At 40.1% G+C, this 22,867-nt stretch overlaps 1 protein-coding gene across 5 annotated transcripts in view; it reads left to right on the top strand.

Moving 5' to 3' along the window:
* Positions 1-22,867, top strand: part of phf14 (PHD finger protein 14) — a 94,598-nt gene that overhangs the window by 7,927 nt on the left and 63,804 nt on the right. For all 5 annotated transcript variants that reach the window (XM_067611658.1, XM_067611657.1, XM_067611655.1 and 2 more), the window contains exons 5-11: positions 10,297-10,456; positions 11,259-11,370; positions 12,393-12,530; positions 15,988-16,134; positions 16,834-17,104; positions 18,160-18,266; positions 20,523-20,618. In XM_067611658.1, coding sequence (XP_067467759.1) covers positions 10,297-10,456; positions 11,259-11,370; positions 12,393-12,530; positions 15,988-16,134; positions 16,834-17,104; positions 18,160-18,266; positions 20,523-20,618 — 1,031 coding nt within the window. The remainder of the gene's footprint in view (positions 1-10,296; positions 10,457-11,258; positions 11,371-12,392; positions 12,531-15,987; positions 16,135-16,833; positions 17,105-18,159; positions 18,267-20,522; positions 20,619-22,867) is intronic.

The raw sequence follows: 22,867 nt of genomic DNA, 5'->3' as shown, positions 1-22,867 counted from the left end.
GCTGTGTTTGCCGAGGGAGGGAGACAGATTTGTAATGCTTCCTCCAGGCTTTGTTATGCTCATTACCATCTTAAACCCTTACTTGGGGCAGAATGGGAGTCTGCATACGATGTTAGCAGTTGGCTAATAGGCTAATATAGACTAATATAATGCTGTGCTAATGCTATGCTATGATAACGGAGATGAAATGGACATTATCCATGTGCTTATCCAGACATGAGCGTTAGCCATGTTCTAATCTACACGTATGTTATCGCTGCCACGCCACTGCATATATTGGGCGCACCTCTGTTACGTTGCCGTGACGTCTATCATCGCTGTGCCATTGCCTGTTTTCTTCATCAACACAATCAAAATTAAAGGATTTTTCACCGGGCACTGGTGGATATAGACAAGTCAGTTCCTCTCTCAGTAAGCTAAGTAATCCAGTTCTGTCAGCTTTCAGATTGTGTTTTTTCACGCTCCGAGCCTATTTCTGTCATGTTTAGGGAAGCATAATCCTCACTGGGCATGTCAACCGTTAACCGTTAATCGGTTAACCGCCGAGAATATTTTTGACCGGTTATGCATGTTGGTCTACAGGTTAATTTGCATACACACTCCGCTAACAGCTAGACAACTACGTGTTCACATCATCACATATTCTTTTTGAATGGATAAAGTATCGACTTCTACTCGGAGTGTTGCATTATGGGTTGTTTGTAGCATTAACGTTGCTAGGCTAGCTAAACTATCTGTTTATAGTGAGTGTGTTAGAGTCGGTCAGCACTAAAAGTGTTTGGTTAGTCCAGTTTAACCTGCAGGAGTTTCTGAAGGCTTGTGTAACATGTTCTTCTGCAACGGAGGAAATAAATTCATGACGAGTGAAAACGAGTCCAAAGCGTCTTCTGACGTCTCTACTGCAGAAACGGAATATGTCAAGCTGCAAAATACCACTGTCACAGATGACAAGGAGCTCAAAACGACAAACAGGCAGTCTTATAAATATATTGGCAAAATCCCTGGAAAAAATAATCAGTACACGGATAATGAAACAAATTATTAGTAGCAGCCGTGACAACGAAGCTTGATGTGAACATAGCATGTACTTTCATGGTTGTTGCCATGAAGACAGTCTGCTCAACAAACACATAATTGGCTCAACAATATTCTTGTTTTTTCAGATGGTCAGTGTCAGATTAGGTGAACATAGTTATAGATTCTTGCGCTGTCTTTCACAACTGTAATCACATATATTGAGACACACACACACACTCACAATTTGCCTTTACTAGAGAGACAGTACCTCTCACTGTGATTGGTTGAAGTGTTTCAGGGCTTAGCCTTGGAGCAACAAACACCTTTGAGGTTCTGGCAGGACTTGTTCGATAATCTCTGACAGTCTAACTCACACTCACTCTTATGACATGCACGCACACATATGCCCACACACACGTGAAGGGTGAGAACAGTCCTAATCACCAAATTCTCCAAAGGCAGACACAAGATATTAGGAGCAGGTCTTTAATTTATCATGTTCGTTTGGTTGGTTGATATTTTCTTCCTCTGAGACAGGTTTAATCTCCATGAAAAGACACAAAGGGAGACTAAGTGGCTTGCAGTAGAGGCTTGAGAGAGAGAGGAGGCAGTGGCAGCACTTGCGGCCAGTTCTTATCTTCCTCTCCAAGGACATAGATGGTGTTCCTTTTTTCTGGGGCAGTAAAATATGGAACTTAATTCTATCAATAAGTTTGCCGTTCCTGGGTACTTGTGCTCAAACTGGATAGATCTATTGTGCTATTGGAGTTTTAATTCAAACCTCAGCTATTTTTTGTCATGATATATTATCTCATCCTTGAGATATACAGCACTGCAAATAATGTCCAAGGATAATAAAAATGGATCATTACATGTCGGTTCCACTCTCTGTTGACTCTGGGAGCTGTGTTGTAAGCACCTTGTGGAGCCACCCGAGGCAAACTGGTCTCAGGCGAGGGGTCAGACTAGGGATGAGGTTTGATTGTGTTTTATTGATTCTGAATCTAGTATTGAATCCTCTTATCAAATTTGATTAGAAGTAACTGAAAGCTAAAATAACTACAGCTACAATAACTCATACAGTACTGTGCAAAAGTTTTAGGCCCTGAAAGTAAAGTGAAGATGCTTTCAAAAATAATGCCATGAATAGTATTTATTAATTAACTCCATGATTCCATGTGTAGTAAACTGAAGAAACCTAAATGAAATCAATATCTAGTGTGAGCAGCTTTGCCTTTAAAACAGCAGCAGTTCTCCTCAGTGTTTTAGGTACTCGGCAGGTCGGTTGTTCCTGCATCTTGGAGAAAGATTTCCACGTCTCAGCTGCTCCTCTCTCTTCATGTTAATCCCAAACTGACTCCATAATGTTGAGATCAGAGACCATCTGTTGCAGGACTCATTGTTCTTGTTGATAAAGATAGTTCTCTATGACTGGCTGTATGTTCAGGGTCATTGTCATGCTGCAGAACACATTTGGGACCAATCAGGTGCCTCTCTGATGGTACTGCATAATGGATAGGAATGTAAACATCCGATGTGCCTAAAAGCTTTGCACAGTACAGTTTGTCTAATCACCCTTTGTTGACTAAGAACAGAAACATGACAAACATATTTTTAGTGGCAGCCTGATTAATGTTCACAACCTGAAAATGAGCTGAGCAGCATAATATATGAACTGTTCATTAAATGGATCTGACACATTCAGTCACCAGCTACCTACTCCAAATAATGAAGGATCAGGTTCAAATGTTGATATCAGAAGCAGAGTTTAACTGGGAGACTCTTAAAGTGTGAGGTGATCATGATCAGCTGCTCTTTTCTCTGGAGAAGAGCCTCCACTCTGTGAAACTACAAAAACACACAGTGGTACAGTGATGTTACAGAGTGATGTCTCTTCACTCACAAATATCTTTGTCTTAATACAGACGCAGAGAGCACATTAACAAGAGAACAGACTAACTTTAGCTGTTACTACATGGACATTAATTAGCTACAGCTGATCTAATCTGCTGCTGCTGATGTTTGTCACTTTAACCAGAGACAGCAATGGTTTTCTATTGCGCTTTGCTAATAAAAAAGAATGAGGAGAGAAAAAAGATTGATAAGGGAATTGTCTTAACAAATCTTGGTATTTTGCACAGTAGGAACCAAATCCTAAATGGAACCAAGTATCTGAATTCATCTCTAGGGCAGACTAAGAGCAATTAAGGAGAAATAGTTATTAAGAGGAGGAGAGACAGAACAAGATGACATAGCTCAAAGTAGAATTCTGTTCATTTTCAAACTAGGCCTCATAGGTTTCACTATCATGAAGAGGAATAGTGTATTTTTGTGCTTTGGATGGAGCCAGGCTAGCTGTTTCCCCCTGCTTCCAGTCTTTATGCTGAGCTAGGCTAACCACGTCCTGACTCCATTGACACTCAGACATGAGACATATATCAATCTTCTTATCTCTCTCTCAAAAAGTAAGTAAATAAGTGTATTTCCCAAAAAGATGAACTATTTCTGTAATAGCCTGCTTTGCCTGAGGTAGATGCCTCAGTCCCTGAAGGTTATCTGAAGTTGAGGCTATCCTGCTGGAGAAAAATCCACTCTGTTCTCTTAATTACACCTCAGAGGAAGCCAAAATGGGTACATAAGAAAGCTATGGAGGTTCAAATATTGATCTGATATGCATCAAAGTTTCACAAAACATGGTGTGCCAGCACCTGCTTGTCCGGAGAAGGTTTCTCATGTATCTGATGCTGCTGCTCAGGATACTGCATATGGGTCAGCAGAGTCTGGTTACTAGTCCATCATCTGTGCCCTCAAAGCTACCATTTATTGTTTTTAGTATCCTGGATGCTGACCCATATTCCCCCCACTCCCCCTGAATTGTGAAGTTCTAATCCAGTCCTTTTTGAGTCCTGCACTGTGCTCTAAGGTGTTGCTAGCATTAATGAATTTAGGCCTGTCTATGCAAACATTTTGAGCAGAGCTGAGCTGGAATCTTGCCACCTTGAGATCTTAACTATTTGATTATGAGAAACTGCTATGCTGAGACAGACTAGTTTGTCCTGGCACTGAAAGTTTGTCTTTTCCTCCAGTAAGCACAATGGTTGATGAGGATGTATTTTATCAGAAATAAATTGTATAATTTTTGGAGCATGCATCTTAGATTCTGGGACGATTCTAAAATGCTTGTGTACACAGAAAAATAAATAGTGTGTGCTAAGGGGGTGTAGCATTTTACTCTGAGAGAAAGTATCATCTTCAGTAATAGTAAACTATCTGAGTTTAGTATTAATTTTAGCTATGTCAGCACTAATGTCCATTTATAAGAGAGATAAGAGTTGAACAGATAACATAAGTATCCTGACAGGCAGAATCGAGGGGTAATGTAATAGGAGAAACGAGAAAAACAGCGAGTCATTGTTACAAACTTTCTAAACAATAGTTCTTGAGTCTCTGTAGCCTGTTGCACCAGCTGAATGCAAGTTTGATCGTAAGCTTGAGTGCCAAGTCAACACTTACGGCTACGTTTTAACAGTTGCACCACCTGGACTTACACTCCAACTTAACTAAGTGGACTGTAATCAAAGTGTTGTTGTAGAGAGTGAGGTTTAATGCAGTGCAACATTCAGGTGATATGGGAGAAAAAGCCACTACATACTTGTGAGGGAAATTAAGAACAACAGAATGTTATATTAAAAAGAGAAAATAATGTGTCAAGTGTAAGCTAGCTAACATACGATATGTGTTTGTCTAACATCACCTCATTCACTGATGTCTTTTTAGTTTGTTTTTTACTACGGTGAAGATGGTGATACCACACAGGTGTGGTCATAAGTAATAATAGACACAACAAAAGTCTCTGCACACATCCATTTTAGTGTAAAATCACTACACTAAAATCGCTATCAAAGTCAGCACCTTAACAGTTAAAAAGTTTCTGTCACAAGTAACTAAGTGCTGGCAGCAGCAATTCCCACCTCAAGTGAATGCAGCAGAAAATCACCCCCGTGCTCTTGTCTGTTCCATAACGGTAACTTTAAATAAAGAGATGTAGTCAGTCAAAGACAATGTGTTCCTAGATATCAAAGAAACTTAAATCCCACTTGATGTTAAGTGCAGTATTTGATAAGACTGACTATTGCTCACTTATTGTGTCTCTTAATTGGCCAGAATTAAGTTTGGAGTGCCTCAAGGGTCAATTTTGGGTCCTTCATTATTTTCTGACATTCTATAGACTACGGTGGCTGACTGGTTAGCACTGTTACTTCACAGCAAGACGGTCTTGGGTTCGGACCCTGGCTGTCCTAGGTCCTCTCTGTGTGGAGTTTGCATGTTCTCCCTGTGTTTGCGTGGGTTTCCACCAGGTGCTCCGGTTTCTTCCCACCATCAAAAACATGTATGTTAGAGTTAATACTCCTGTCAGTGCCGCTGACCACTGACACTGGCAAAAAGAATTAGACTTGTTCCACGGGTGCTGCACCACAGCTGCCCACTGCTCGTAGTGTATAGGATGGGTCAAATGCAGAGGACAAATTTTCTTTTCAATGTATATGAGTGCTGAGAAATGACAATACATAAATCTTAAAATTAATCTTGATCTTAAAATGACTAATCAATTAATAGAAAACATAATAGTAGAGTAACTGTTAATCAAGAATTGTTAGTTGCAGTCCTAAAAGAATCAGCATGTTGACAGCTCAATTTGTCTATTTGAGCACTTGGAAGCTGGATAAGTAATCCTGATGCTGGAGGAAATATTATACACCTTTTGTTGAAAAGGTGTACTCATAACATGTTTCATAACATTTCGTTTTAGAGATCACAAAGTACAATGCTTAAGGTTAAAACAAGGTCAAACAAAGAACTTCTGAGGCAGAGATGAGAGATGAGCTGTCAGTATCTGGAGCTCACACGAGTCTTGCCGCTTGACTCCACTGCTTTTCTTTGTTCTTGCGTTCGCACCGCTGTCCGGACACCATCACTCCCTCTCAGACGAGAAGAGGGGCTGACATGAAAGGTGGGCACACAAGATATGGGTGAGAGATCAAAAGCTGGAATGAGCAGGAGTCCACAAAGCAAGCATCTACACAGAGCACATAGAGGAGTGCTGTTCTTACCTGTCTGCCTTTTGATTATCTGACTCTCTCCAGTCATACAAGGCAGACATCATTACCATACCACGAATTCTCCCTTTGCTTTTATTTGCCTTTGACTGTAAATGTCAAAGAAGGCCCTTTTTGTCATTTCTTCTTGTATTAAGGTCTGCTAGTTTTGTCTTATATTCAGTAGTCTGAGGATTCAGTTCTGTTATTTTGTCATGAAAGGGCATCGGTTTTTATCAATGATAGGCTGTTGTAGAAAAGGTAACTGTTAATGTTATATCACCATCAAGTTGTCATCTCATCTTCAGCTGTCATGCTGTATTCATTTATATTGTCACCCTATTTGTTCATTTTTCAGTAAGTAGGCAATGTTTTTGGCTCTCAGCTCCAAGCCCATTGGTTCCTACTGAATATATATATTTTAAGAGGTGGTGACAAATATACTGTACTGTTTCATTTTTAAAAAAAACAGCTGGTCACTGTAGATTTTACAGTTGGTGACTGATTAGTTTGCTGATTACTAGATTGACCACGTAGCCCGTAAAATGTAAGAAAAGGGTGTATGGTATTTTTGCTTTGAAGAATTACTGTACAGTGAATCAATAAATGTAATATTTGCCAGTACACTGTATCGCAAATGATGAATTGACTAATTGGTTTCAGACCTGGATGCAGATGGGTGACACATAAATGGAAGTGTCCCATTACATGTTAATACCAGGTGTAAATGGGGTGATAGGTATGCCATTTACACCTGGTATTAAAATGTGATTTGTTGCTTATCTGGACAAGGAAAAACATGTTAATGCAGGTGTAAATGCATTAACATGTGTTTGGATTTCAGCCAGGTATAAATACAATCTGTACAGTGTGACCGCATTCATAAGAAAAAAAATTGGCCCAGTAAGTTGAAAGGTCACCTAGCTCTACCTCTTCCTGCCAGCTAAAGCAAGCCCTGCAAAAGATACAAGTAGTAGCAGTATCTAAAAGTCCTCCCTCACAAAACGTGATTTAGAAATGAATGAAGTCCGTTTGTGGCAACAGTTTCCTTGACCTGTGATGCGCAGTGGTTGTTAACAAGTCCTCCAACTCCGCTCAGCTAATGTACATATTGAGATCCAATGACAATATAGCCACAACTGAGAAAACGAGAATGCATTTTAACAAAGTGAAAATGCAAAGACCCATGGATCGGATGTCATTATGAAGACATTGTATCCAGATACAGATCACATGTTAATACCTGGTGTAAATGAGGCCATTGTCTCCAAGTGTGTGGAGGGATAAACTGAAGATATTCCCACATTTGGTGTTTTAATGATGATGGTGGATCATTTTCATACTCGTCAAACCATTCAGTTAGCTCTCATGTACTATATGGAAGCATCTGCAGTAGTTATGTTTCTCCACTCATTTATTCATGTTTGTCTTTTAATTTGTCACCAGTTTGTATTATTGGTATTTAGACAGCTATAGATAAGTATGAGATGGCTGCCAAGTTGAAAATGTGAGCAATCAAAGTACTGTCAGAATAACAGATGGTTGGTTCACTCTTGTGAGTTGCTCATCATGTTTTTTTTCATCTCATGGACAAATAACCCATTGCCTTAATTGTATGTCTTTATATAAGCATGATTTCATATTCTCACTTTGGGATGAATTTAAAACCTAGTTGGTTAGCCTTTGGTGAAAGCAAGCAGACAGCTCTTTCTCAGTTAAAAGTACTTCTCTTGATTCAGTCAACCCTACCTTGCCCCTTCTTTTTTTTCCTGCCAAGCTCGTCATTTCTGACAAGGATAATCTTTCCTTCAGGGATTATCGAGCTATCCTGTAGTCATCACTTTTTGTCAGCTTAGCTCATATTAGCCAGCAACCCATGGCTTAATAGTCTGAGCTTTGTATCTCAGTTCAAAAGGAACACCGAAGATTTGTGCCACGGTTCAGCCATAAGTCGGTTAAACCAGCATGGTGGTCGTTCACAACCCCAGTTCCACGGTTCAAAGCCCAATCTGGGAAAATGAAGCGCCCAACTGTTGCCAGAGGTATCCCAGTAATACCTTTCTTTAAGAAAATAAACGTTGAGTGGAGCTATATTGGAGCAAGCAGGACTTAGCCTCCTGCCCTTGCCACACACTGTGGAGGAAAATGGAGGTGGAAATAGGTATGTTCACATGTTGGGTAGTTAGAACTTAAGTAGTTATTTCATTTTAAAGGTCAGGATGGACCCCAACTGTGACTTAATTGCTACATTGGAGTAATCAGTAGCTTGACTGATGTATCCTGCCTTTGAGTTGGTCTTATGAAAAACCAGCCTATAAAAACTGCAGATATAACCCCCCCCCCACCCCCCAGCTTCTGAAGAGCAGAGTTCAAAATAAGTGATCTACCACGACACACAGCAAATGGTCTCTCAATCAGAAAAGGACATGCACCCACCATACAAAGCATAGCGCTGAATAAACAACTCCGTCTGCACCAGTGTTTGCTTTCGATGGGCTGCCCGACTCCCCAATGTAGCGCACAGTGACAGGCATGCAGAACATTGAGCTTTTGATTTGTGAGTCTTTCCCATTGCTCAAAAAGCCCGAAGGCTGGTTGACTGAATTAGGAGTTAGAGTGTTATCTCCCCAACAGAGGCAGAGTACTGATTGCTGCCCTCATTGGTAGTGAGGAGCACGTTTGCCTGGTGTAATAGCTGCCATAGAAACCACATCAGGCAAGTAATTGTTTAGGAAACCTCAGAAAATTAAGAGGACAACATTAAAATGCTTTCACTTGGCTTCGTTTTGCTTCTCTGAGGGTAAATTTTTTATCAAATGTTCAATTTGTGGGGCTGCAGTGTGACACTAAATTGACAGCAGTAGGTCTATTTTTTAACTTTCTTTGTCTTCTTCTTGGACTCCAGAGAGTTAGAACAGCAAACCCCATGGTTATACATACATTCAATTGAATAGAGGACATATAGCAATGCAGATTGTCCAATGGAGACTATTGTGTTGTTACTTCTGGCGGCAGTGAAGAGCAAAACAGCTGAATCTATGGCAGAGTAGGAGGCAAGTCCATATAATCATTTCTTCCCATTCAGTTTTGATGCTTGATGGATTATGTCAAGAAGAATGAAGTTAAACACACTCTAGACAACAGAATGTTTCAAACCTACAGTTGCGTAGTTAAAGTTTTCTGGCTGTTGCCAATACTGTACTGTCCATCATTTCTATTGATCTAATAACATTGTACTCAACAAGTTAATTGCTTAGATCTATGAATGCAGCAATTTTTCTAAAAAAGACTGGTCAAGAAACATGAGCAGTCAGATGATCAGACAGGTTGTATACAAATCCCTGGTTTAGAGTTCATGGTTTCTGCGGACAGCTGTGGACTTGTACACACAGACCACGGACACAGATGCGTTCCACATGTGTGCACTAGAAAACAAGGTTGGGGCCGTGATAACTTTCCAGAGTTGTAAAATCCAGTCTCTGAATATTATAAACTGTTGTGCAGTGTTTTTCTAGCCGTATATAAGCCTTTAAACACTAATAATCTGTTACTCCAACAGGACTGGATCATATTTCATTGTCTCACCGGTACTTTAAACAACACATCCACATCAGACCCTTGTCTTGAATGCAGCTGAGCTTTTTCTTCACTACACCCTAACCATCCAGCCTTTCTGCCCTTGACATCATATCATTCATTTATTTGTTTTTGACTGAAAACCTCTAGCAGGTCACTGTGGTGCAGCTCTATGGCTCGGCCTAGACTGCAAAGTACACGCAGTTACAAGCAAATAAACTTTACAGTACTGATAAATATAAAATAATTAGTTCATTTTGAACCACTCAACCCTCCAAAAGGAAAAAATAAATGTTGAGGTTTTCAGCAGGACTTAGCTGTTAATTAAGGGGTCAGAGAACACCTGAGAAACACCATATTTTTTGAGATTTCATTTCATTTTCCCTCTGTGTCTTTTCAGTGGGCCTCTCTGCCCACTGAAAAGTTTTAACAGTTAGCTCAATGGCCTATATTTACTTTGCTTCTTGCAAGGTAGTGACAAACTGAGATGTTCTCGTCAATGCCCTTTATGAGAGGCAGTCACATGAATAATAGGATGACTGATGTTATCTTTAATGAACAATGTAACTGATTTTGCCATACTGGCAACCCTTTGCTATGTTTCCAGGGTGTTACGGCGTTGACGGTGAGAGCGACTCCATCATGAGCTCCGCCTCGGAGAATTCGACAGAGCCTTGGTTCTGTGACGCCTGTAAGAACGGAGTGGCTCCCAGCTGTGAGCTCTGCCCCAACCAGGATGGCATCTTCAAAGAGACTGACGCCGGGAGGTGAGATACAGAAACACATTGACCCGGTGGTCACTTGCCATTTACGAGAGGCAGCGAGTGGAACGTGTTCAGAAACAAATAACGCCTAATGACCTTAACTGGTCAAAATGCTGCAGGCAGCCAAAGGCTATCTAAATTGTACATATATTCAGTAGTGGGAGAAAAGGAAGTTGGATTAAGGAGGAGAGAGAGAGAGCTGGTGGAGGAATGAGAGAGGGGGATGGAGGGAAGAGAAGAGATAGAGGAAGAAAAGGAGTGAGAGAAAAGAGTGTTATGTGAAGCGTGGAGACTTCAGCCACGTTATCGCTGATAGTGCTCCTCAGCCAGGCTGCACCCGAATTTACTACTTCACTAGAGCATGAAAAACACAGCAAATTAAACTGTGAAGCGGTTGCTTGCTAGAGATGGATATCTTTATATTGGACTTCGGATTCTCTTCCCTAAAGTCCACATTTGAAATTGTGTCACACCAAACTGTAGCCAGCGTCTGGGGCTACATAAATCTATGAATCCATTTCTTTTTGAAGTGTCTGAGCAACTCACTGCAGCCAATTTCATGATATTAAGTTTCTCATTGTCTGGAGTAATTCCCCACACTAAATGCAAAAATAACCACAGCCATAGATTCTAATCAGGTATGCAGAAATCAATACATTTTAAATGTCACCTTTTTAAAAACTACTTTTCATCATGAAACATTTTCAGGTCACAGTTTTCATACTAATATATTATACTTTGTTCTGTTTTCCTTCAACTAACCAGTTTATCATCCAATTTGATTTTTATTCTTCAATGTTTTCAGATGGGTGCATGTGGTTTGTGCACTTTATGTTCCCGGAGTAGCGTTCGGAGACATTGATAAACTACGACCAGTGACGCTCACGGAGATGAATTATTCAAAATACGGGGCCAAGGCAAGTACTCTCTAACATATTGATGCAGAACAGGTTGTAAGTTTGTTGTTTGTTCGTTTAGGTTTTAGTAACATGCTTAAAATGCCGCCTGAGTCATATTTTAGGCATTCCTTTTGATTATCCAGGGAATGACTTCAAGCTAGAAAAGGCTTAACTTTTTCTGAAAATGATATCCAGATATAGAGTTAAACTGTTGTGTAATCACTGAAAACAGTTGGGCTGTCATTTAAACTAAGACATGAAAGCAGTCGAAGTGTCAGTTGATGTGTAAACACTGAAAGTAGTTGAACTGACAGTTCACGTGTATGTGATAAATGCAATTGAACTATCGTTTGAATAATAAGAGATTAGAGCATAGTCAGTTGAAGTGAAAGCATTGAAGACAGTTGTGTGTTAGTATTTCAGTAGAAGTGCAAGAGATGAAAGTAGTATTAGTGGTATCTGTCTGTTGAAGAGGAAACATCAGTTGAAGTGCTGCTCTGAAAGCAGTTGAAGTGAGAACATTGACAGCAGTTGACATTAAGTAGTGGCGTGTGTAAAGTCCTGTACGTGTCATATTTTATACTATTTTTGATGACCTTATCCTGCATATTCAAATATAGTATATAAAGGTTTCTTGGTATTTTAATTTAGCTGGGTCACGAGGCCCTGATCACACTGAGTGCCACTCACCACCATACTACAGCAGGCTTGATTAGACACTTTGAATATCTGTCAAAAGACCTATTTTAGTCAAAGTATGTGTCTCCTAGGGAGAAGAGAATTCTCAGAGGGCGAACAGAGCGCCGAGTTAAAACATTTCATCCATCATGTTTTCACATTTACACATTGTATGATGCAGCTAAAAGTGACACCTTCACTGACTCATAAGAGGAAATGACATTGTTTCGGTGAAGGTGTGTGTCTTTTGTGACTAAACAACTGAAAAAAACTGTTGTGTTTAACAAGATGTCCTATATGGTCATAGTCCAATAGGAACCATTGTTCAGTGTTGTCTCCCTGTTGTATTGTGTTGCCTGTAGGAGTGCAGTTTCTGTGAGGACGCCCGCTTTGCCAGGACCGGTGTGTGTATCAGCTGTGATGCAGGAATGTGTCGCTCCTACTTCCATGTCACCTGCGCACAGAGAGAGGGACTCCTGTCTGAAGCTGCAGCGGAGGAGGTAAACACTGTTCAAACCATGATGGCTTATTATCACGAACCTTTCTTGTTAAGTTGTGAAAAAAAAATATCAACGTTATGTGATTTTCCACTTGGCTACCAAAACCAAGAGCCTGGTAGCCCAGACCACTTTGTTGGTACGCTGCATTAGCACGCAGTAATAACTGTACTGTGTTGAAACCTGAGCTTAGTTATGAACATTCATACTGCAACTGTTAGCAGCGATTGTGCTTGATCACACTGTGACAAACACTGGTGCATTTGGACATTTTGACGCTAAAACTTACATACTTTGACCAAAATTTGGATTTTTGGATTTTAATACATGGGACACTAATGTGAAGCTACAGAATGGTTTAAAAACTCAAAAAAAATGTACCTGCCCTTTAAAGCCAAATCAAGACAACAGTTTGACTTATAGATGAATCAGTCAGATGAATGATGAATCAGCATTTTGTGTTTCTGTCAATTTTAGTGCTGTGTTTACAACAGTTACTGAGGTCAACAACCTTTTCACAGCTCGTGTTAATAGAGTTGTTGTGTAGTCTTAGTATCTATTCAAAGATCTGGAAGTCCTTTTACAGCAGGTTTATACTTTGACTATTGTTTGTTAGGATGTCATTTAGTTTACATTTGGATAACAAATTGTGCTTTTAACATTTTTTAACAACAGTAATTCATCTACATACAGGTGTAAGTCAGACCGTACCAGTTTTTTCTGCCTCCTGCTTTGAGTTTGTTCCTGTCTCTCCGTCATCTGATGCCTGGGCTGCCTCTGTGTGTTTCTCTTTCCTCCTTCAACTTTTTCTTTCAATCTTGAATCTTTCCTTTTAAAAGTCTGACAGAGCATGAAGCAGAACTTGAACTTGCATGGTGTTAATTACAGTAATTGTGGACAAACGACATACAGTGGGAATACATCAGCAGTCAAGCTATCAAACTATCAAGCTACATTAACATTACTGTAACATACAGCAGCAGCACCTGATAAACTGGACGGTTAAAACAACACTAATGTCAATTTAACAAACTAAAGCTTCACTCAAGAGCTTTTCTAGCCACTTACTTTGTTGTCTTCTGTCTGACATTATTATTTAATGGCACACATGAACTCTGATTTATTCGTCTGTCTCATGAAAGCGGCTCCAGTCTGCCTGCTAGCTTCAGTGAGGAGGGTTAGCATAGCAGGAGCTGGTGGTAGTTTGTTGGTCCGTGTTAACAGTAACAGTCTTCTCTGTTTCTCATACAAGGATATAGTGTTCAAACAGAAAACAAAACAAGCGCTCCTAGAAGCTACAACAGAAACTGCAGTAGGGAGCTAGTCTGAGCTAACAGCTGTAAAGTGATGGAAAGTTTGCGTAAACACTATTTCTGAGTTTGAGAGGTGGCTAAATGGCGTTTAGCCTCCTCTACAGCCCTGATTACAACACACCATATAGAGTTTAAGCAACACACATATGAACACATGCGAGCCTGTTGTGCTCCAGCTATCCTCCTAGTATAAGTTACATTAGTGTTTATTTGTTTCTTTCAGGAGGGGCGGGGGTGCAGGCAATGTTAGGGCACACTTTTTTTGTTGTTGTTCTGACTTTTAACTTGTCTGATGGGGCAAGTAAATTTCTCTTTTACTTGCCTTACAAAAAAATGAGCTTAATATTGAGCCCTGCATGTGGTACTGCTTGTTTTGTCTGTCAGGTCAGTGCTGAACGAGTTCCCAGCAGGCAACAGCACTGACCTGTCAAACACAACTGAGTAGCAGGCAGCAGCATTAGCTTCTAGCCTGTGAGCATGAAGGCAGCATGATACAAACGGGCTCCGCTGTGTCCCCGCAAGTGGTTTCTGAGAGCAGAATCAAACACTGCAAAAACATTAGATTTAATTTTTTATGTTAAATTTTTTACAAATATTTAAATTAGCAGCTCATAACTGCACCTCGCTAATAGTGTTATATGCTCTGCAATCTTTACGTTCCGGGCTCATTTGATTTGCCTAATATACATCCAGCTACTGGGCACTGAAGCGCTGAAGCTTTGAGTGTTTTGATGAGCTGAGATTTGCTCATCCTCGTCCTATTAAAGCCTGTTTACACCAGAAATATCTAGCACTTGTTCTTGTGAAATAGATGGTGCTGGATTCTTGATGGCGTAGTGAGTAGCTGGCGAGCTAATTGAACACACTAGACAGTTGGGAACATGCTAGCACTAGTCAGAGTCAATAGCTGAACAATAAGGTTATTCTATAGGCATATTATTACCGTCTGCTTATAAATGTGTGCAATTTATGCCTCTGTTGTGGCGCTGTATACTCCAGCAGAACATGGTTGAATGAAGTGGATGGTGCAACACAGCTAACAGGCTAAGATAGCTTCTTCTTCTCTGTGTTAAGATGGTTCGCAGTAGATCAACTGTGCAAATTCATGTGTCAACTCTCACCAAAGTTGAAACTGACGTGATTTTGGATTTACTTTGCCCCCCCAAACTCTGAAAAGTCTTACCGTTTTCTCTCAGCTAACGTTCCATCCAGCATTGGCACAGTGAAATAAACGGATCAGCCCAGAGCCCTACGGTTAAATAACATGTAGTTGATCAGTAGGAGGTTGAACTTTTCCCCGGTCCCGGTGGGAGGCGGGCCCGGGGAGACCGCGGCAGGTGGAGGTGATGGCAGAGCTGCAGCTGCAGGCTGCACGCATGGCTGCATTAAATTAACAACAGCAAGGCTATTTTATTTTATTTTATTGTTGTAGCCTGTATGCTCAGTTAGCAAAGTTTGTGAAGAGTTGATTCTGCTGAGCACTTTTAATAAAATACATTTGTTGGATCCTAGTGTTTGTGTTTTGTGTTTTATTGCTGTTTAAATGTAGGCTATTAAATGGCTATTTAACACATATATCTGCTAGATGTTCTATATGGACGGAATTCTGGAATAATTACGGACATAATGGTCATCAAAAAAAAAAAGTCTAGCTTAAACTCTGATATATAGTAATATTTATGAAGATAACCTGTATATATGACAAATGTTAAAGTCAACAGTAATGTACCTCAGCTTCATTTCTTTCCCAGAATGACGTGAACATTTTTGATGGTGTATTTGAACATATATTGAGGTATTAATAATCACTGCTGAGCAGCTCATGTATGCACCGTACATCACCTACTGCTGCACAATAGAAGTGTCTAGAAAAGTGCCTACGCACTGCAAACTAATGAATCTTGTCAATCGCACAAAAAAGCTGCTATCAACAGGTGAAACTACTGATTGCATCCACTAAAGAAACCCAGACATTAATGATTCCAGGAAGCCAGCAGCTCAAAAAAAAGTCTTCTGCTCTTTTTGTATTTTTCTTCCTGTGACAGAGTGAGAAATAGATGGACTAGCTTGTTAAAGGTCAGTGTAGTAAAAGCTGTAAAAGATAATGGCCCTGTTTTGTTAATACATGCATGTTTTTGTCCCCTCAGGATATCGCTGATCCATTTTTTGCGTACTGCAAACAGCATGCAGACCGCTTCGACAGGAAGTGGAAGAGGAAAAATTATCTGGCTTTACAGTCGTACTGTAAGGTCTCTCTGCAGGAGAGAGAGAAACAGCTTACACCTGAAGCTCAGGTAAAGTGCAACAGCAAATCATCCATTCATATCCGTGTATTTCACGTGAACACTTTCATCTTTACAAATACTTTTTTGTTTTGTTTTTCATGGTTTAGCTTAATTGAAACAATATCTAAATGCTGTAGCATGCAGCCATATTTAAGACAGAGATTCTTAGAGTTTTTTGTTTCTTGCGATCCAAAATTTAAATGTGTGTTCCAGGGACCCCAGCTCATGAATTTGTAATTATACAGTGATTAGACATTACGCCTCAGACACAGAAACTGAAGATGCACACACATACATACACAAAGACGGTTCTGTGTAGTTTTCATATCTGCAACCAGTATCATATCATTCATCATCATCATTATATACAGTATATTCTATTCATAACAACTCTCCACTCACTGCAGACACTCCTCATTGTTTCTAACCAAACCCCCACAAAAGATATTTGTCTTTTTGTGCTTGTGTTGACATAGTCTGACACACTGACAGTACACTAACATCACATCACAGCCTACTGACAGTGGGATCTTGATGAAATGTCAGTCACACATGCAGCTACCACTCAAATCCTCTGCAATTATATGTTCACGCTCATATGAAATCCGGTTGAAAGCCACTGATGGTTTGGGTTTACATGAATCGCAGTTTATTAGCATTAACGAGCATATGTGTGTATTTTTGTACATCTGTGTGTCCCGCCCGCAGGCCCGAATCACAACCCGCCTGCAGCAGTACCGAGCAAAAGCAGAGCTGTCCAGGAACACCCGGCCTCAGGCGTGGGTGCCCCGGGAGAAGCTGCCGCGACCTCTGACCTCCAGTGCCTCAGCCATCAGGAAGCTGATGAGAAAGGCGGAGCTGATGGGCATCAGCACTGACATTTTCCCCGTGGACACGTCTGACGCCAACGCCAGCATGGACGGACGCAGGAAACACAAGCAGCCCGCCCTCACGGCGGACTTCGTCAACTACTACCTGGGTGAGGAAACACATATTCTGCTCCAGTCACACAAGCTTTCGAAGAGGTGTCGCTAATATTTTGTCTACCTTAATTCAAATAAATGAGATTGACAAAACTAGGATCACTGGACGGTAGAGGAGGAGACGCTACAGACGCTGGTACTCAACTGACAAAATGCAAGTTGACTCAGGAGCTTATCAACTGATGCATCCATTCAACCACTTTTAGGGGGCAGATCTAGATATAATATTACCTCTTAGTATAAACCAATAAATGACAACAACACCACAAACTACAGCCTCTCAGTTTTGGTATACTATATATAATACAATACAAGACAATATACAAAATACTGTATATTGGAAGTACAGTTTTTATGAATTGGTATCACCATGTAATACAAGAACTCTGAGGAGATTTAAAGCATATCTTCCCACTGAAGGTACAGTACATTGTTCTGGTGCCTTCACGCTGACTTAAATAAGAAAGTACTCTGTGCCAGGTACTATGGGAAGGGGGATTTAGCCCTTTCACACATGAAACCTGCAATATTGCTTTTCTAGTTTGCCTCCATTCCAAAGACACTAGTACCACTGTTTTGCTTTTTCTTTTCTATCCAGAGCTGTCTGAGCTGAAAGCATGGTGCTTATCTGTATGTTAGTTAACAGCCACTCTCATGTTCTTCTGCTCCATGCACTCAGATTTATTGATATGCATCAATAAAACATATTTTTTTATATATTTTACAGTATCCAAAGTAGAGGAAGGATGTCTAGTATTATAATTTTAGAGAAGCTAGCGCTTGTCTCCATACAGTACAGCTTTAACTGTTGTACAGCTTGTTGAGTTATTGTTTGAATACCAGACTCAAGCATGAAGTCACAAAGGAAAGACATTTTCTCCTCAGATGAATGATTATGATGCCAGATGTGGACGCCATGTCAGTAACCTTGAGAGCATACTCCATTAGCCTGCAGCAAAGGGCCTATCTGCCATCAGTACACTATCTCATGTGCTTTTTCCTGTATATAGATTGTGATCGTGCTATTGATTTTTGTCCCATTGGTATTCAGAGCGGAACATGCGAATGATCCAGATCCAGGACAACATCTCTGAGCAGAAGAACTTAAAAGACAAGCTGGAGAGCGAGCAAGAAAAACTGCATGTGGAGTACAACAAGGTCAGCAGCACAATCCACACACACAGACACATGGCTCATTTTTATGCTCAGATGGTCTATCAGAAACAAGTACTTGCTTACTCTGACATTTAAATGATTAGTGACAGTTTGTCTGAAATTAATTCAGTGCTAACACTAAAATAAATAAGATTATTAGACAAGCAATTACACCAACAATAGACTACATGAACACCTGGTAAAAACCCGAAGTAGCTGTGTTTTTTAATGGGAGTTTGATGTCATTTATTTCAAATACGTAAAAAAAATTTAGAAATCAATCATGCAAACGGTGAAACCAAAATCTAAACAACACTAAAGCTGTGTCCCAAAACCAAACTACATACGAGACTAACTAGCATGGATTGGTACAAGTTTTTCACTTGTGGTTTGCAGCTAATGCACCTTCCTGACTTTCATGTGGCACCATGAGGTCGACATCTTTAGCTCAGAAATGTGAAATGTCTCAACAACCGTTGGATGGCTTGCCATGAAAGTTGGTGCAGATACTTTGGTTTCTGACCAAACTCCTGTAGAACTAATGAGATTCCCATCAGCCTCAGCTAATTATCAAATGTTAGTATGCTAGCACGCTAAGCTAGCACCCCTGTGACTAAGTACAGCCTTCACAGAGCAGCTAGCGTGGCTGTTGACTCTTCGTCTTTGATGAAAATCTCTATAAATACTAAAACCACATGAACCTTAATTATAAATCAATGATTCATACATGTTGGCTTGTTAGTATGTTGAGAGTAAGGACTGCAGGGACAGAAGTAGCAGATACAAAAACAGCAGTTAGCGAAATGACTCAGTCTCCTGTTGTGTTGTTATGCTAGCTAGCTGTGTTACCTTTCCGCAGTTCAGCAGTACTGCTCTACTGCATGTCTGTAGTTGAAAGTGCAAGATTAAGATTTGGGGAAATATATTTTTTTCAGTCGAAGTAAAATTTGGAATTTTAAGTGGTATTTTACATTTTTGGCCTCCCTGTTCATTTCTGTAATTATTAGCAACTTGTATCGGATGTTGTTGTGAAAGTATTTCACCACAGTGAGCACCGCTTTACTAAGCAACATGATAAAAATCAAGTGGGCTTCAGGAATGCTGTGCCTTCCTTTCTCCCGTCTCTCCTCAGTCATGTGACCTCTGAGAAGAGGCTGCCGCTCCATCTGTCACCATGAGGAGGGGAACACAACGACAGAGTAAAAGTCACAAGAGTTAATGTTGCGTTCAGTCTTCTGCCGTGCGTGTTAAGCGTTATTAATGGGGTGTGTGTTGCTAATTGCGCTGCTTGAGTTGCTTTTACACGGCTTTGGCCTAGGAGGAAAAGCCTGTGGAGGAATGTCATTACAAGTCCAGCTTTGACTGATACAGTAGCCAAAGTCAAGGTATACTCGTAACAAAAGGCTCAACCCTGCAGATCATAAAGTGTTAACACCAAACAGTCTTTATATTAGCAGATCAACTTTGCAAATTATATGTTTTATATATATATATATATATATATATATGTATGTGTGTGTGTTCCAGAAGAAAACCTACTTCAACATGACACTGACATTTGTAATAATTCACATAAATAAATAAAAAAACATAATGCACACAAGAAACTAGCCCTCTTAAGTAACCTTGCTCAACAATATGTTGTGCAGTTCACTCCAATGCTCTAGTTTGAATAGTAAATCAGTCAAATATTATTGTTTGTTTAATATTTCTGTTGTTAGTGTTTCCCACAAACCTCAGAAGTTAGAACCAATTCAACCAAGGTTGAACATCCCACTGAGAGCCCAAATAGTCTGTATTTAACAAATATGTCAGACATGATGAAATGATCATATGAATAAATACAGACATGAAATTTTAAAAGAAATCAAAACTCAGCTCTTTTTAAAACTCTTTCCAGGAATGTGATTAGCTGTCTGCTCATTCAAATCAAAGCAACAGCCAATCACATAACCAGTTCTTCCCTGTTTGTCTTGACTGACAGACAACAAAAAGTGGTGTTATGAAGTAAAACAATCACACAATCAGCAATAAAGTCTGACAATGAGGTAAGATCATTTATTTTAGAAATGATCTAGAAGAGAATTTCAGCATCTTAAAACAAGACAGAATAAGGCAAAAATTAAATATAGATTTGTAGGACTTCATAAGAGACTGTTTGCAGTGTAAAATGATGATGAGTAAATAAACAATATGAATGAGTGTCTGTATTAAACTGTATTATCCCTGTGTAATGTTATCTCTTCTGTTACGCTGCAGCTCTGTGAGTCTCTGGAGGAACTGCTGAATGTCAATGGAGAGCTGAGGGGTGAAGGCCAGGCCATGTGGACTCTGCTGGGTGGCATCCTGGGCCAGGTACCACCACCACCATCACCATCACCATCACCACCACCTCTACACACACACCATCTCTTCTCTTCTTCTCCTATCAGCTCCAACCACCCCGCTCTCCATGCAAACATTAGTTGTTGAGAAACTTTAGGGAACACTCCCGTTTATAGATTTCCCTTTTTTTTAGCGTGCCAGTGATTTGTGACGGAGAGTTATCCAGATCTCAAACAGCAGCTCGCACGGCCAGCAGTGGAGCCGTACCGCACTCTGTTAATAACTCTGCTGTTTATAAAAAATTCTTTCATTCTGCACTAACTGATTGACCTGTCATTTGCCATGAAGTCAGACCTGACTGTGAAGGTAAAAGCTGTCTCCCACTTCTCGTTCCTATGGCAACCAATTGCCAAGATGTGCCACTATGGCTGATGGGTTATTTAATGAATGTGAAATGCAATCTACAGAAAGAGTCTGAGATCTCTGTTTTGTAGCTGAGATAACAAACTAAAACTTGAATTTACATGAGATTTTTTTTGATTTTTACATACAACTTAGATCCCAGCTCTATAATACACCACAGTCAGCCACATGAATAATATGCCGGTTATTATGTATCATGAATAATTATCTTAATAGTAATCATTTAAATTATAGCTGTCCTGAGGGCTGTTACATGTTTAGAATTTGTTGTTGCATCTGCTTTTTATTTGTTTGTTTCAGATTAAAAGTCTTTTTCACGGTCGTGGAACAGTGCAGGGATGTTTTCTTACATTGTTATGTTGTGCATGTACATGTGTTTGTGTTTTGTTGTCCTCGATATTCTTAGTTAGTATTTTCTCATCACCTGTGTCATGACCTTAAAGATTAGAGGACCCTTTACATAAAGTTGTTGGAAAAAAAAATAAAAAAATGATATCCACTGTGGTGCTGGGGACAGTATAGTCCCTCCTGTCAGGATTTATGTATATGAGTATCAGCTAAATCCATAAAAAGCCTTATTAAAAGCGTGGTCGTTGAGAGTATGGGCCGCGTAGATAAATGGTCAGATGATGTTAATACTGTGGCGAGGCAGCAGAATGGACAGGAACTAGAGGGAGACTGGCAGTGAATCTGCAATGACCACCATAAATCACCTAATTATGAACACGCATGGTTTAAGTAGCAACATCAGTCACAGCAGCACATCCTTTGTGTCATCTATCTGCCACATTTTCATCTCCTATTTGTCATCTCGCCTGTGCATTTGCAGAAATTATTGATGTCCCCAACTGGGACTCTCATCCCTCTTCCAGTACACACAGTCAGTGCTTTTTGTTCCCCCCATGCTCTGGAAGTTTAGCTACTCCTGGCAACTCCACAAGAAAACATTCAAGAGACATTTTCCACCAGCCTCTATAAAAGTTCATGAGGCTCACACAGCTACCAGGCGACAGATATTATTACAGGGGTTAAGTGTTACGCTGCGTTGTATTTAAGTGTCGATCAGCAGAAAACCTCAACTACACAGGGGTCCAAGTATCAGACGCAGCTGAAAACTGAAGGTGCACTGTGGGGGACGACCAGTCAAAAACACAGAGATGTTACATTTACAATGATAGAAGATGGTGAATAGCAGCTAATGGTCACATTTTGAGAAGCTGAAAATAGCAAATGTTTTGTATTTCTTCTTGATAAATGACTTAAACCATTAATCCTTGATCAAAATAGTTGACGACTTTCTGAGAATCAACTAATTAATGAATGGACTAATAATTTCAGACTCAACTAAGGTTGTTGTTTGTTTCTCTTCTGTTTGATAGTTGTTGCAAAGAAAAGGCTGCAGTTTGTTGGAGAGTGGACAGGTTGATAATTTGCTAATAACAAAACAGCAGCATCAGAGATGCTTGTTTGTTTCTTAAACAAAGGAGCAGGTTGAACCAATGTGCCTTGATAGGTTTGTCTTTCATTTTAGAAAAACCTTATGAAACAATATTACATGATTACAAGAAGAAAAGATTCTTTTGATTCCTAGATTCACATTATGAGAAATTGAATTGAAAACCGACTGTCAGATCAGTCTGACCAGTCAGCTGAGAGCAGCTCACCACGCTGGACAGGAAAGACAAAAAGATGGAAGACTGTAATAAGCTGGTCCAGTAGTCAAGACCAAGACAAGTCTGAGTCAAAACACCCTCAAGACTGTCAGAAGTCTGAGATAATAGAAAAAATGTACAGACCAAACTCAAGTACTACACCCCTGATTGGTTGTCTGTGGAGAGCAGCTGCCATCACATGTA

Source organism: Thunnus thynnus, chromosome 15 (genome assembly GCF_963924715.1).
Source record: "Thunnus thynnus chromosome 15, fThuThy2.1, whole genome shotgun sequence".
NCBI classification, from domain to species: domain Eukaryota; kingdom Metazoa; phylum Chordata; class Actinopteri; order Scombriformes; family Scombridae; genus Thunnus; species Thunnus thynnus.
Note: the sequence above shows the minus strand (reverse complement) of the source record. Positions and strands in the feature narration are given on the sequence as shown.